The 13,269-nt window shown below is 47.7% G+C and overlaps 1 protein-coding gene and 1 long non-coding RNA gene across 2 annotated transcripts in view; both read left to right on the forward strand.

Annotated features, from left to right (window-relative positions):
* The window catches only part of LOC144177775 (peroxisomal ATPase PEX1-like), a 71,795-nt gene that overhangs the window by 36,204 nt on the left and 22,322 nt on the right, over window positions 1-13,269 (forward strand). Inside the window, exons 10-11 of the mRNA XM_077705345.1 lie at window positions 3,345-3,499; window positions 6,922-7,096. Coding sequence (XP_077561471.1) covers window positions 3,345-3,499; window positions 6,922-7,096 — 330 coding nt within the window. The remainder of the gene's footprint in view (window positions 1-3,344; window positions 3,500-6,921; window positions 7,097-13,269) is intronic.
* Window positions 7,106-11,503, forward strand: LOC144177776 (uncharacterized). The gene is made up of 4 exons (XR_013323851.1): window positions 7,106-7,841; window positions 7,916-8,091; window positions 8,435-8,542; window positions 9,650-11,503. It is a non-coding gene; the product is annotated as an uncharacterized LOC144177776 (long non-coding RNA).

A 13,269-nucleotide genomic window follows, 5' to 3' on the forward strand; every position in this document is an offset into this window, starting at 1 on the left:
AGTGTCTCCAAGCAGCATTTCCTCAGTTGGTCGTGCTACGACTATACACTACGATGTAAATCAGTTTCGCGTACTTACATAATCTAGTGGAGCACTCATGCCTGACTGCACGACGTCAGTTACGCGTGCTTCAGATATTCATCAATACTGTGGACAAGGCAATGTGGCATAAAGTTCACGAACATTGTACGAAAGAAGTACGATGGATAATGCAAAATTATACTAAAAAATCGGCACACGACAAAAGATTTAATGCTTTGTCGTCTCGTCGCAACGTGAGCGCTCACAAACATGCACGTGCTACATATCTCTGCCGCAAGCAGCGCGGAGACAGGCTTGCAGAGTAATCCGCGTCCGCAACTAAACGCTCCTTCGAAACATCGTCATATGACACAGGGAGCCTGCACAATCTAGCGCAAACTGAAATCACAGGGCCTTATCAGATACCACGCTCTTCCAACTACACCTTTTCTTGCTTGTGAACTCCTACCCTGTATATCTAAAAAAATGCATCCGCTGAGTGATCAGCTGTTCGTTTAAGCTGACAAACAAGAGGAAAGTGAATGCACAGCTTGTGTGTGTGATTACTAAAACATTCATTCCTTGATTTTGCTTTGCATTTGTACGCAACAATAGTTAAGCGTCCCCCTCCCCACCCCCCATGTCTCGCGAAACCGCAGTGCATTTCACATCTTAGTTGCTCTGGGGAATTCTATCTGGCTTAGGTTTGGACCCTCTAGCCTTTCCGAAGCTTCACTGGGTTTTTTTCATTCCCGTACGAGCTGTTATATTTCTTCCGGACTTGCAAAGCATTTATTTTTCTGCGGTTTCCATATCTTTGCTTGGTTTTTGCTATAAGGCGTGAGTGGGCACATATTTAATGACGCACAGCCTTGGAATATACCTAACATATTCGCGTGGGTTATATTCCATAAAAGGTGCAATTATTGTCAGGTACTGGGTAATCACATCCCCAAACCATGCTTTTTTCTACAACGTATGTATATTCGAAACAAAGCTGAATTCCATGTCTGCGTTCCGAAATGAAACCAATCTTTTGCTGTGCCAGTATCAGGTCTAAAAGAGGTGACAATAGAATTCACTTGTGCCTAATGTATTGGGAGGTGACAGTGGTAATATGCTGCTGCCGTCGCCGACGCCCATAAGAGCGTCCAAGAAGCGCGCAGAACCGCATCCCCGGATAGCTCTTAGCGTTCGAACACTCTACCAAGACGCAGCTATTTTTTCAAGCGCCCCAAATTTACTATTTGCTTACAGACGTGACCATAGCAAGTTTTTTAGTGCGCAGAAAGGCAAAGAGAAGTGAAGGAGAACCAAAACGCTGCATGCGTCCCTATCAGCCACGCAGCGCTTGTCCTGTAAATGCCACAAAGAAGCGGCAGCAGGCGGCGCAGCGATCGCGAAGCTCGAGGCATACAGTCGAACCCCGCTACAACGAACGCCGCTTCAACGAAATTTCCGCTTCAACGAAATATTTCCAATTCCCCGTCAGCTAGCCATAGAAGTCAATGCAACAAAGTCCTCGCCACAACGAACCATTTGTCAGGCTTGCTTTCCCTTCAACGAAATTTTCGATGATTTGGGCTGGGTTTGAACAATTATTTGACAATAAAATAAGATTAGCGCCAGCTATCTGTAACTTTTTATACATTCAGGACGCTTAGTTTCAGCGAAAATGCGCGTTGCGACCACACCGCCACCCAAAACAAAACAAAAAATAAGGCGCACGCCATTGCTTGATGGTGATAACGATGTGGCTGGCCGTCTTTACACGAGGCGCAGGCCCGCTTCGCCAAGGCGGAGCCCCAGAGCTACAGCCAATCCGTATCCAGTTGAAATTGCATGAATGTGCTCCGCTGCTGGCGCGGTGCCGTCATGTATGCGTTGTGAGCAGCTGTCCTTGCCGTTTTCCTTCTACCATTCTTCATAGCCAAGAGCGAAAATCATGTTTGCGCGTTTGGTCTTGAAGCCTAGTCATCCTATCTTAGTCGCGAGCGCGCGGTCCTGTTAAATGCAAGCGCGCGCGTCTTGCCTGCCAAGGTCAGTAGCTGCCGTGCCCTGTCAGAGGATAAGATAACGGCACTGCTCCTGCCACAAGCGAGAGGGGGGCTTACCACGGCCTAGCAGCTATCTGCAAGTAATCAGCTCGGTGGGCACGCCTTGTTGTACAGCGATACGTTTTGCGCCTGCATATCTTCACCCCCCTCCGTAACGCGTTCTTTGGGTGGTGAAAAAACAGATAACCATTGGTATGTTTGTTATCCGAATAAACATGAGTTATTGCGCGTCACTCCTTTTTCTAAACATTGTATTATGCTGCCAATGTTGCGGAAATGCACGGGGCTATTTTTCTGGCCTTTCCGGGGTGTGTTGGGGCAGATTTCGCCTCAACGAATTTTCGCTTCAACGAAATTTTTCGCACGTCCCGTCAATTTCGTTGTAGCGGGATTTGACTGTATATTGCTACATGCTGAGCTAGTTGCAGACCCTGTTATTCGCAGGCCTGCTTCCTGTCTGTAGAGACTGTTCCTTTTGTTTCATCAATGCTGCGAATAATCGTTGTCATTGATAAAAGAAATGATGCAGCCTGGAACTAGCAAGGTAAAAGGGGTAGAAAAATGCCACATGTCACTTGGCATGCCTCACTGTCCCGAGGCAGATGCAGTGCATAGCTTGTGTTCTAGGGTACCGAATTTGGTGTCAGGATTGAAGGATTTTTATTTCTCACAGGGCTATCTGATCTTCTTGATTCTCTCCTGCCAAATTTTTGTCGTTCTGTGCCATCTTTCACGACAGTTACATCAAAAAAAGATGGCTGACGACTGCGACACTCCTTAATGCAAAATTCAGGCATGGCTGTTTAGGTGATTCAGTTTTGAGTTTAACAGAGGCAAAGTATTTGATAGAGACATGGGAGCATGTGCAACACAGACCATTCTCTTTGTATTATGACTGAGAAAATTTTGAGTAGCGTGGCTGGCATGGACAATATGTTGTTCGCACATTGCAAAGTGAGTGTAACTGCCTCGCTAATGGGGAGATGGGGGGATAGGGCACAAGGATGATGCGCAAGTGCGGTTCACAGCGGTCGCCGCAAACAGGCCTGCACTCACGCAGCACCGTGTTTCCTCGTTTGCCACTCTTTCCTTTCCTCGTCGCGCATTCTTCGCTGTCATTCGCTCCTACTTGTCTTCCCCTAGACAATACATAGTTCAGTTGGTTACGCCTGCGCTCACCAGTGGGAATGGCCGCTTCAGAGCTGCACTCTAGAAGCAATAGTGTGCTGTGCTTATCACCTCTTGTTTTTTCATCGTTGCCTGCAGTATTCCTCAAGGTGCTGCGTGGCTTGCGAGAAACCTGCTCTCGAGTGGCTGTCATTGTCACCGGCCGATCGAGGGAGGCCTTCAACACCCGGCTCACGGCTGGCCACGGGCAGCACGTCTTCTACGAGGCGCTCGCCATCCCACCCCCCAATGCAGTACGTCGACAGGGTGCCATATCACCCGGTTTATTCACTCTGTGAGAGGAGGGTGGTGGTTCGTTTGCTACTGTGAACGCTTCCCATGCACCGGGTAAATGAGCAGAGCACCTGACTGGGAGAGAGCAGGTACCCTTATAGGAACTTGTAGCTGGCTATTTCGCCACGAAATATACCTTCTGACTTGTTTATTTGGGTTTTTAAGTGCAGAGCACTTTACAAGGGCTCAAGGGCACATACCAGGGCTTGCCTTGTCATCGTAGCTCGCTCGCTGGACCCAAGTAGAGCCCCACAGCATTCCGTCGTAGCGGCTGTCCCAGAGGCTTAAAACCCAGAGGCTTTTAAAGCAAAGGGGTTTATATAATCATAACCGTTCGAAGCTCGTGAAACGCTGGCGCTTGTCATACATCTCCCCGTTGTTTAGCACAAAGAAAACTGTAGGTACATCTTAGGCGAAATATACGTAATTAACTGGCAGCGCCCGCGTTCATTTAGTTACAAACGCTCGTTGGGTTGGTTTTTGCGATAGTAAGCGAAAAAATGTGGCAGTGCAACACTGGCACGTGTGGAAGGAAAAGCAAGCACAAAAGGAACACAACTCCCACTGGCACAGTTTCCGGCAGGAGGCGCGCGAGCACTGCAAAGGCGGGAAGTTTGAATTGCATTGGGTGGTAGAAGTGAGTGAATAACGGCGCTACAGCCCGTTATGGCGAATCACTACCCTGCACTTCCGGCAGCTTTCACATTGAGTGGAACGGCTTTAACTTTTGTTACCAGCAACTGGGTGCATCTGGCTACCTTATCTTGTGTTAAGTGAAGCACGGGTTCACTCCTTTTGTATGCTGCACTGGGAATCTTGCTTTGATATGGAAAGGGGGCTGCATTTCGGTAACTTTGGGATCGCAGATTGTTCTCGTTTAATCTAAGATGTTCTTGATCTAAATCGACGTTCCTTGTAATGAGAGCACTGTAGATAAATGCGCACAGAAAAAACGTTTTGGCATTCTTTTGCCAACGCTTGTCTGTGCACATCACATGGCTGACTGCTTCTCGACTTCACGTATCGTTTAATTAAGTTCTTCGTGGAGCATAAGTTTGCACCAATAAACTTTACTCCCTCAAGAACCCTACATTGTCCTTGACCAAGTGGCAATATATAAAAGCTGAGCTTAGAGATCCCAGATCTGACAAAAGGCAAAATGAGAGTTTAGATTGCTGCAAGCAAATATTTTTTTTTCCACCCTCCATGTAGTGAGGAAAGTAGGGTGTTCAGTGAATGGCGGTGCCTGCAAGCATACTGTTCTTTGTCTTGTTATTGGTTCAGCTCGAGAGCTGTAGCAATGGTATAACCTTAACGGGACGGACAACCGATATTTATGGAGTATGCACTCCCCATCCCAAATGGAAAGGTATCACTCTAGGCAACGGTCTAATTAATGTCGCATGATGGCCGCCGCGAGAACAGTCTGTCTTGATTTTACCTAACCGGACAAACCGCTTCCGCTTACTGACTAGCCAGAGTCACTGTTAATTACTGATAGTGACGCTGGCTAGTCAATGAGCGGAAGTGGTTTGGCCGGTTAGGTAAAAATCAAGACAGACTGCTCCCATCCAGTACAGCAATCCTAGCTGGTGTCGTTTCGCAACTGCAAATGATCAGTCTGTCTTGATTTTTACCTAACCGGCTGAACCGCTTCCGCTCACTGACTAGCCAGGGTCACTATCAATAATTAACAGTGACTCTGGCTAGTCAGTGAGCGGAAGCGATTTGTCCGGTTAGGTGAAATCAAGACAGACTGTTCTCGCAGCGGCCATCATGCAACACTAATTAGAACATTGCATCACTCAAAACATATTGAACCAAAAAATTAAAGCCATTCCACTCAACGTGAAAGCTGTCAGAAGGGCAGAGCAGTAATTCGCCATAGTGGGCTGTGGCGCCATTATCCGCTCACTGTTACCACCCAATGCAGTTCAAATTTCCCGCCTTCACAGTGCCCTTGTTCCCCCTGCCGGAAACTGTGCCAGCAGGAGTTCTGTTCTTTTTGTGCTTGCTTTTCCTCCCGCACATGCCGGCGTTGCACTGCCACTTTTTTTCACTCTCTATCATAAAAACCAACCCAACGGGCATTCCTAACTAAATGATTGCGGGCGCTGCCGGTTAATTAAGTATATCTCGCCTAAAATATACCTGCAGTTTTCTTTGCGCTAAACAACGGGGAGATATATGACAAGCACCAGCAGTTCACGAGTTTTGAAGGCGTATGTCTATATTAACTGCTTGGCTTTCGAATCCTCTGTGGGATACTGCGACGACAGAATGCTGTGTGGCGCTACTTGGGACCAGCGAGCGAGCTGCGATGACAAGGCGAGCCCCTAAAGTGCTCTGCACTTAAAAGGTTTTCCTGATAGGGACCTAGAACTTCTGAAAGTGGAACTTTTAGGTCTTCCAGCCTTGCGTATGCTGTCATAACGAAGCTCGTAACCATGGCAGTGAGCCATTTGGGAGTGTACTTTTGACTGTACGTGAGATTAAAAGACGTATTTAGAAACTTGTCCTCAGTTAGAATAATAATAAATTGCATTCTTTCCTTTTCTTTTATGCGGTCTTTGAATAGTGCTTTGAAACTGGCGGAACTACTTGTGTACGAACAGTACTGTCACATTTAGACCCTACATGGCATACCCTTTCAGACTTCAGAAGGTTTAGTGCCAAATTTAAACTGTTTCCGCCAGTTTCTTTAGCAATTCCTTGAGGTTACCCCACTGCATAAAATGCTGGCTTTCGTGTGAGCTAGAGGGCATACACTCCAAATAAAGTGGTTCACTTTCCTTTTAAAAAAAATCAGCAGTGGCTTAGCTCGGCTATGCCAGGATATACGTAGCGTGAGCTAAGGTTCAGCTGGTTATTGTTAGGTTTCCTGGTCGTCTAGGATTAGCTGATTATCATACTTGCTGCTGCTTAAACAATTTCCAATCCAATCCAATCCTGTCCAGTCCAGTCACTGCTCCTCGCGCATGAGCAGAGGAGCCACGCGAAATGGCTATCAAGCGGCTCTGGCGCAGTGACAGACTTGGCTACTGCGCAACGGAGCCGACAGCTGGGCACGTGCCGGCGCCAGTGCATCTGCCGTGGCTGTGACGTCATTCCTCTGGAATGCGCAGACTGGCGAATGTGGAGACCCAATTCTCTACACACCCGTACTACAATTGGATTGGATTTCCAATACAATCCAATTTAATCCAATCCAATCCAAATCCAATCCAATCTCATGCTCTTCGCACTTGCGCAGTACGGCCCTTCACGGCCCATGCGAAACTGTTCAACCTCGGCCAGTGTATCTTACGCTACAAAAAACGACCCAGTGCGCAGTTTCTCTGTACAGTATCCTCCTAGAAAGGCTCCCCCCTTCCCCTTCTAGGCCGACCGGGAGGAGATCCTCCGGTGCCTGGTGAAAGCGAGGCCTCAGTTTGGCAGGAGCAGCTTTGACTACAGCAAGGTGGCTCGTTCCACCGAAGGCTGCTATGCACGGGACCTGGCTGCCATCTTGGACAGGGCGGCTCACCTGTTTTCCTGCGACGCTCTGGAGATGCCCGGTGAGCGGCCCTTTACCCTGTACACTCGCGCCTGTGACGGATATACAAGCTCCATTCAATTCAGACGCGATTCCCTGCAACGCCTGCAACGGTGCAGGATGCGCTGCACCAAAGCGCCCGATTCACCGCTGCACGAGTGGTTCCCTGCACCACGTCGCTCGATTGCTCATGTTGCAGCCGTGATGTCGCTGCGGTACAGAGAATCGCTGCACCTGCTACGGAGGTGGTACAGCCATTTGGTGCCGCGGTTCCGTGCGCGCGCGCAGTGAGGTTGGTCAGTTGGCGAAGTTGTAGTCTTGCAGAAATGCTAGTGACAATCGGCGGAGTTTTAATGGAGCTTCACCCCGTTTTGGACGAGTGCGGGGCGACCTTAGTTGTTGACGGCCACGAGCTCTTCAAAACAACAGGTAAGGATCTGCGGAATGTCGTGCCAATCCGTGCGTAGCGTGGGACACGTTTAATGGAGGCGGCATTTTATTTCAGATGGCCGAGAAATACGGGTTAAATATGCTGAGGCGCCTGAACTGCCTGCCGTTTCGCCTCTTCACGAGGCTGGAGAGCGAGGTGATTTCGCCAGCGGCGAGAATGGAGATGTCGCCGCAGGTTTTGCCGACTTCGGAGCCGCAGCCTTTGCGTCTCCCTCGGGGAGTGCTCCGGTTCCCGACGGAGCACTGTGGAGCCGGCGAAGAACGTTGCGGCTGATTTGCCTCTACAAAGAGGCCAAAGCAAAGCCACGCGACTACAAGTGCGTTTTCTCTTAGTGCATGTTTTACGCGTGCAGGTAGGTGGTGGCCGCTGTAACACGTTTGTCTTGCGCAGAGGTACAAAAAAGACTTGTGGCGCAACATTGCGGAGCTGCCGAATGAGGAGTTCGGCACCACGTTCACCGAGCTCCAAATAAAAAACAAATGGAAGTCGCTGGAACGGGCTTACAAGAGAGTCGTATCGAAGTGCCGGCGGACAGGGGAGGAGGCAGCCAAGTGCGAGTTTGAAGAGTGCGTGTTTCTCGATTTTTGCAGTCCCCCTCTTTATACTCCTGTCTCGTGTTTTACGCTGCAAGAATGTGTGGTGGCCATTCTCTAAAATGATAAACATGCAAAACCTGGATCCGTTCAATTAGTGTGCCCGCACCATTTTGACGAGGGTGAACCTGCCGATGCTACTGGCAGTGTGCATGTCGCAATAATTGAAATCATATTTGTATTTCGAATTTTTTGACTAAAGCTAACCGTGCCCATTTATGTATACTAGCTCGCCAAATACTCCCTTATGGGGTGCAGCGCGAGTACTAGAAAATGTTTTGGTGTAATTTATGAGATCAGTAATAACTTCTCGCAGCGGACTGGCAGATGTGCTGGACAAGGAGCACGCCGTCCGCCCCAGAGTGCTGTACGAGCCTGGCCGGCGAATCACTGAAGAAAGCCATGAAGGCCCAGCTGCACAGTCGTAAGTGCAACAGAGTTTGTTTGCTCTCAGGAGATTAGAGAACGGCTCTAAATAGGTTCTAGGAAAGCTGGAAGGTTGAGCGTGTTCAGTTATAATCGTTATGATTGTTACTTCTCGCCTTCTCTTGCCCTTTCATCCCTAGAACTTGCCCCAGTGCGCACGCGCCAACTCAGTAATTCTATGAAACTACTTCACTCTCTTATCCATTCAACTTATCGCATGTTTGACATTACATAACTTCATTTGCCTCGCCGTCCCTTACTAGAAACAATCACCATCTCAACATCAAACCAAACCACTGCAGAACTGTAGAACATTCAAATTTAGTTTTTTCCCCTTTAACTATTGAACACTGGAATGGATTCTCTGGTGACACCCATTCCCTTTCGCTCGAAAGATTTATACTTGCCATTTCTGATTCGTCGTGATTGTGCTTTTGTTATATTGTGCCGCCGCTCTGTTTAATTGCTGTTCGAACTTATTCTGGTGTATGCTCACTCCTCCCATCAATAGGTATGCAAGTTGTTAGGATGAGGCTGTTGGTGTCCATGACGACGTCAAACCAGTAATGAGTTAGGTAAACACTCAACACGCAGTAGTGTTCTTGGGAAAGAACACTACTGCAAAAGTTGGAAAAGAGTAGGTAGGCAAACGTTGAGTCAAACTTTGGAATACTAAATAGTCAGGACAGCCGAGGTTGTACACTTGTTTGGGTTTGAGGAGAGAAATAACATAAAGACAAAATACATCCTTCGCCAACTAAGCAACGGATATGAAAAAGCTTCAGTGGGAAAATTAAAACTGAAATTAAATAAAATCCAGGTATTGCACAGGATGTTTGTGCTAGGCAGCCTAGAGCAGTTGTCACAGGATGCTCGGCAGCAAAACCAGGTTAGTTCTAATGAGCATAAAGAAGAAACCAAAGCTGGTGAAATTGTTGGTGTAGGTACTCCTTTGAGGTGCGATCTTGTTAAAAACACATGCTGAAGATTGAAATTGTGCCATGTAGTGTCAAGAAATGAGCCCCTTTACATTTGTCTTGAAAGTAAGTGTAAAGCACTTCCGCTACTCTGTCTGCCCTAATGAGTTTTTTCCCTCGCACTGCAGGGAACCAGTGCAGGCTGCTGACTCGGAGGATGCAGGGGATCTGGCAGGTGCTGAGGTTGCAGTGCCTGCTGGTACACCTCCGCCCCCAAGAAAAAAAAGGGGGAAACACCTATAGACAGGCTGATTGAAAAAATCAGTGAAATGGAGCAAAAAAGAGAGGCACGGCACAACAGGCGCATGGACCTCCTGGAGCGCCTTGTTGTGGTATATGAGAAAAAATGTCAATAAACAAGACGTGTGGAGCAAATGTGCTTGTGTATTGCTCCTGTTTGCATGCCGCAGCTCCTGCGGCCCACAGAAATATTAACAGCAAAGGGAGGGACATAAAATAAACACAACATGCACGTACAGTAAGCAATAAAAGTCCCTGCTGCATGCAAAAGTAAAACAGGAGGGAACATCAAATTCAAAGTACACAAAGTAAGCACAGTATATGCAAAGTAAGCACAGATGTTTCAATTCTGCATTATGCTGTGTCCCTAGCTGTAACTTTGCACAGCACGCACTCATGATGGCAGTTCAACACTGGGTTTGTGCAATGCTCTTCCTACACTGCGCACAGGCTTCCCTGGTTGGTTCGTTGGTCGAGATGGCACCATTGTGCCCATCCTCGCACTCTTCGTCACTGTCAAAAGCTGCGAAGTCGTCCATTTCATCTCTAGTGTTGCAACACAGGTTGTGTAGCACGCAAGCCCCCAGGATTATGTGACATGACTGTTCAATAACGTCCGTGTCCACAAAGTACAGTCGCCGAAAGCTTTGTTTGAGCATGCCAAAGGCATTTTCCACGGCCACACGCTGTAAGCTGTGGCACTTGTTGAAGTCCTCCTTGTACTTGGGGAATGTCGCCTGAGTGTCCTTGTATGGAGGCATCAGTCATGGCAAAAGAGGATACGCCGAATCCCCAAGAATGTAGTCGTCGTTACATTTTTGCACGGCGTCTCCAAAAAAAGAGCTCTCCTTCAGAATTTGGGCGTCGTGGGCCGAGCCGGGAAACCCCACAAACACATCTGTGAAGCGGCAGTCAGCATCACATACTGCTTGCAGAATGAGAGAAAAAAACTTCTTTCTGTTGTAGTAGGATGCAGGCGACTCAGTCGGTTTCTTAATTTCGATGTGGCTTCCATCCACGCTCTCGATGGTGTCCCGCGGTCCTTTGCCCTTGCTTCTGGCAAGAAACTTTGCCTTAATGATCTCACGCTGTCGCTCAGACGGCCACGTAATGACGTCGCCGCCACTAATGCTGAAGAGAAAATCAAGAAATCTTTTCAGATATAGGGCGACTGACGACTCCGACACGTCAAAATTGTCAGCGATGCGGTACATACAAGACTGTGTGCCCAAGTATGCGAGGCTGATAAGGCAGGTCTTTTCTGCAGGGATCTGCACGCGCCCACCTCGAGGAGCGGGGAAATAGTCTGACGCTTCGAACTTGCTCGCAAGTTCATGAAACGTCTCGAGCGACAGACGGAACAACCTCTTGAATTCAGTCATAGTAGGAGCTAACAACTCTTTCGTAGTGCATAGGAATGTGGTTACGGTCGAGGCATATCAAATGCGCTGCAGCGGCATACAGCACCTCGTTGACTTCCTCGTCTTCCGAATCTGAATCGAGAAGCTCCATGACGGCGTCCAACGGAAGGCCGTCCATGACAGAAAATCCGCACGTGTGAGTCAAAGGCCAGTTTAAAATGACACAACGTGGACTTGTCGTGCGAGTTCACCACGGAGCACGCGGGCAGGCTGGCAGCGCAGCGTCCCACACCTAGTCCTAGCAGACGACAAGGCCTGCACCTCGCTCAATTGTTGCGATGCGGTGGCACCTACCGGTGGCGCTGCAGCATGCTGCACTGCACCGCGGCACCATGAATCCGCGCCCGTGCACTGCACCGGCACCACAGAAAATTCTCTGCAACGTTGCCGTGCACCGCTTCTGAATCGAATGGAGCTACAGCAAAACCTCGTTGCAAGAGGCACTGCTGCAAGATACAATCGGTTATAAGGGACATTTGAAAATGGTTTGGTTGGTTTTCCCATGTTCCTCACGTTAGCAACTTCGCATACGAGGGACATGGTTACAAGAGAGACTCTGTTACTAAAGGTAACTGTTCTAGTTTCCCTAGAGTAAATTCGTCACTATTTAGGAGAGACGTGATGGAAGAAGGGTGGAGGATCTTGTGGAAAACAGCCTTGAAGATGAGGCTTGGGCCTGCACCCAAGACACCGCAGAGGTTTCAGAAACTTTTGAGGAGTTAATGTCTGCAGATGTGGGGCTTGTGTGCTCTGAGAAGCTTGCAGATGATACGATCCTCGCGCAAGTAAATGGTGTCCTTAAGGATGAACCAGGGGAGGAGGACAGCAAGGACATTGCAGTGCAGAGAGCGTCGGCAGTTGAGGCTAATGAACATCTGAGAGCACTTTAACGGCATTGTGAGAACAGAAAGGCGTGCACAGTGAAGTGCTTTACCCTTCAGGAGTTTGCAAGGTGGCTAATGCAATCTGAGATCCACAATACTACTATGAATGACTTCTTTGAGCCATAGAGAACATTTTCTTGTTGACGTGTCTGAATATGTATTGACGGTGATGTATATTAAAGTGGTCTAGTCATACTTCACAATGTTTTTGGAGTTTTTGGTGACAAAAGACATATTTCCCTAGTCCCCTGCCTGTATCTTGTAGCAAGGTTTTACTGTAGACCGTGAACACTTCCATGTTTTTAACTGGACAGGCACAATGAAGATGTTATCCTGCTCTTAAAAGGGGGACATGGGTCTTAAAACATCTTCTTTTTATTTTCAAGTGAACACTGTGAAGCTTGTCAGTTTTGCTTCTCTTTTCCCACTGATTTCAAGATTAGTTCCCAAGATAATTAAAGATAATTAGTTGTTATTGGTGAAACAGTAGAAAAAGCAGTGTTAGTCATAAAACTGTTCTCTTTTACAACCTCATTATAAGAGACATGAATGTAAGAGACAAATGGGTATAAGAGACACTATTCACCCACATGGTTGGCTGCCCTATCTTTCCCATTAAATTGACCTCTTTTATAACAGACATCACATGTAGAAGACAGTTGGTTATAATGGACAAGTCATCCTTGAACTTTAATCAATAATCTCGCTTTTAACAGACATTTTAACTTCAGATGCAGTGCCACCAGTAACTAATTGCGGTTGTTTCCATTGTGGAAACAGAGATTGACGACAGACGCCTGCAGTCGCTATTTATTATAACTTCAGCAAACACACAGTGGTTCAGTCAGCTATGAAATGACGATGAGAAGCCCTGCCAATGGTAATGCAACTTACAGAAATGGTTGAAGCTTACTGCCATCCATTGGAGCACGACCGCACATGCGGGCTCTCCCACTCGCGTAGCTCCCAATCAAGAAGCATCTCAGATGTTGAGTCGTGCGAGCGTAATGAATAGCCTGAGCACACAGCGGAAGAAGCTGTGCGCTCTGGCTATTTATCAGGCTTGTGAACTCAACATCTACGATTCATCTTCCACAAACAGTGAAAGGAAAAAAAGCTTGTAGAATCAGTTGTAAAAAACAGTGTAAATACAGTGATGAAGCAAACAAAGATTCAGAACTGGTTCATAAATTGATTGTGAGG

The sequence above is a fragment of the Haemaphysalis longicornis genome, unplaced genomic scaffold (assembly GCF_048455015.1).
Source record: "Haemaphysalis longicornis isolate Haplotype H1 unplaced genomic scaffold, Haemaphysalis longicornis Haplotype H1 scaffold_304, whole genome shotgun sequence".
Lineage (NCBI taxonomy): Eukaryota > Metazoa > Arthropoda > Arachnida > Ixodida > Ixodidae > Haemaphysalis > Haemaphysalis longicornis.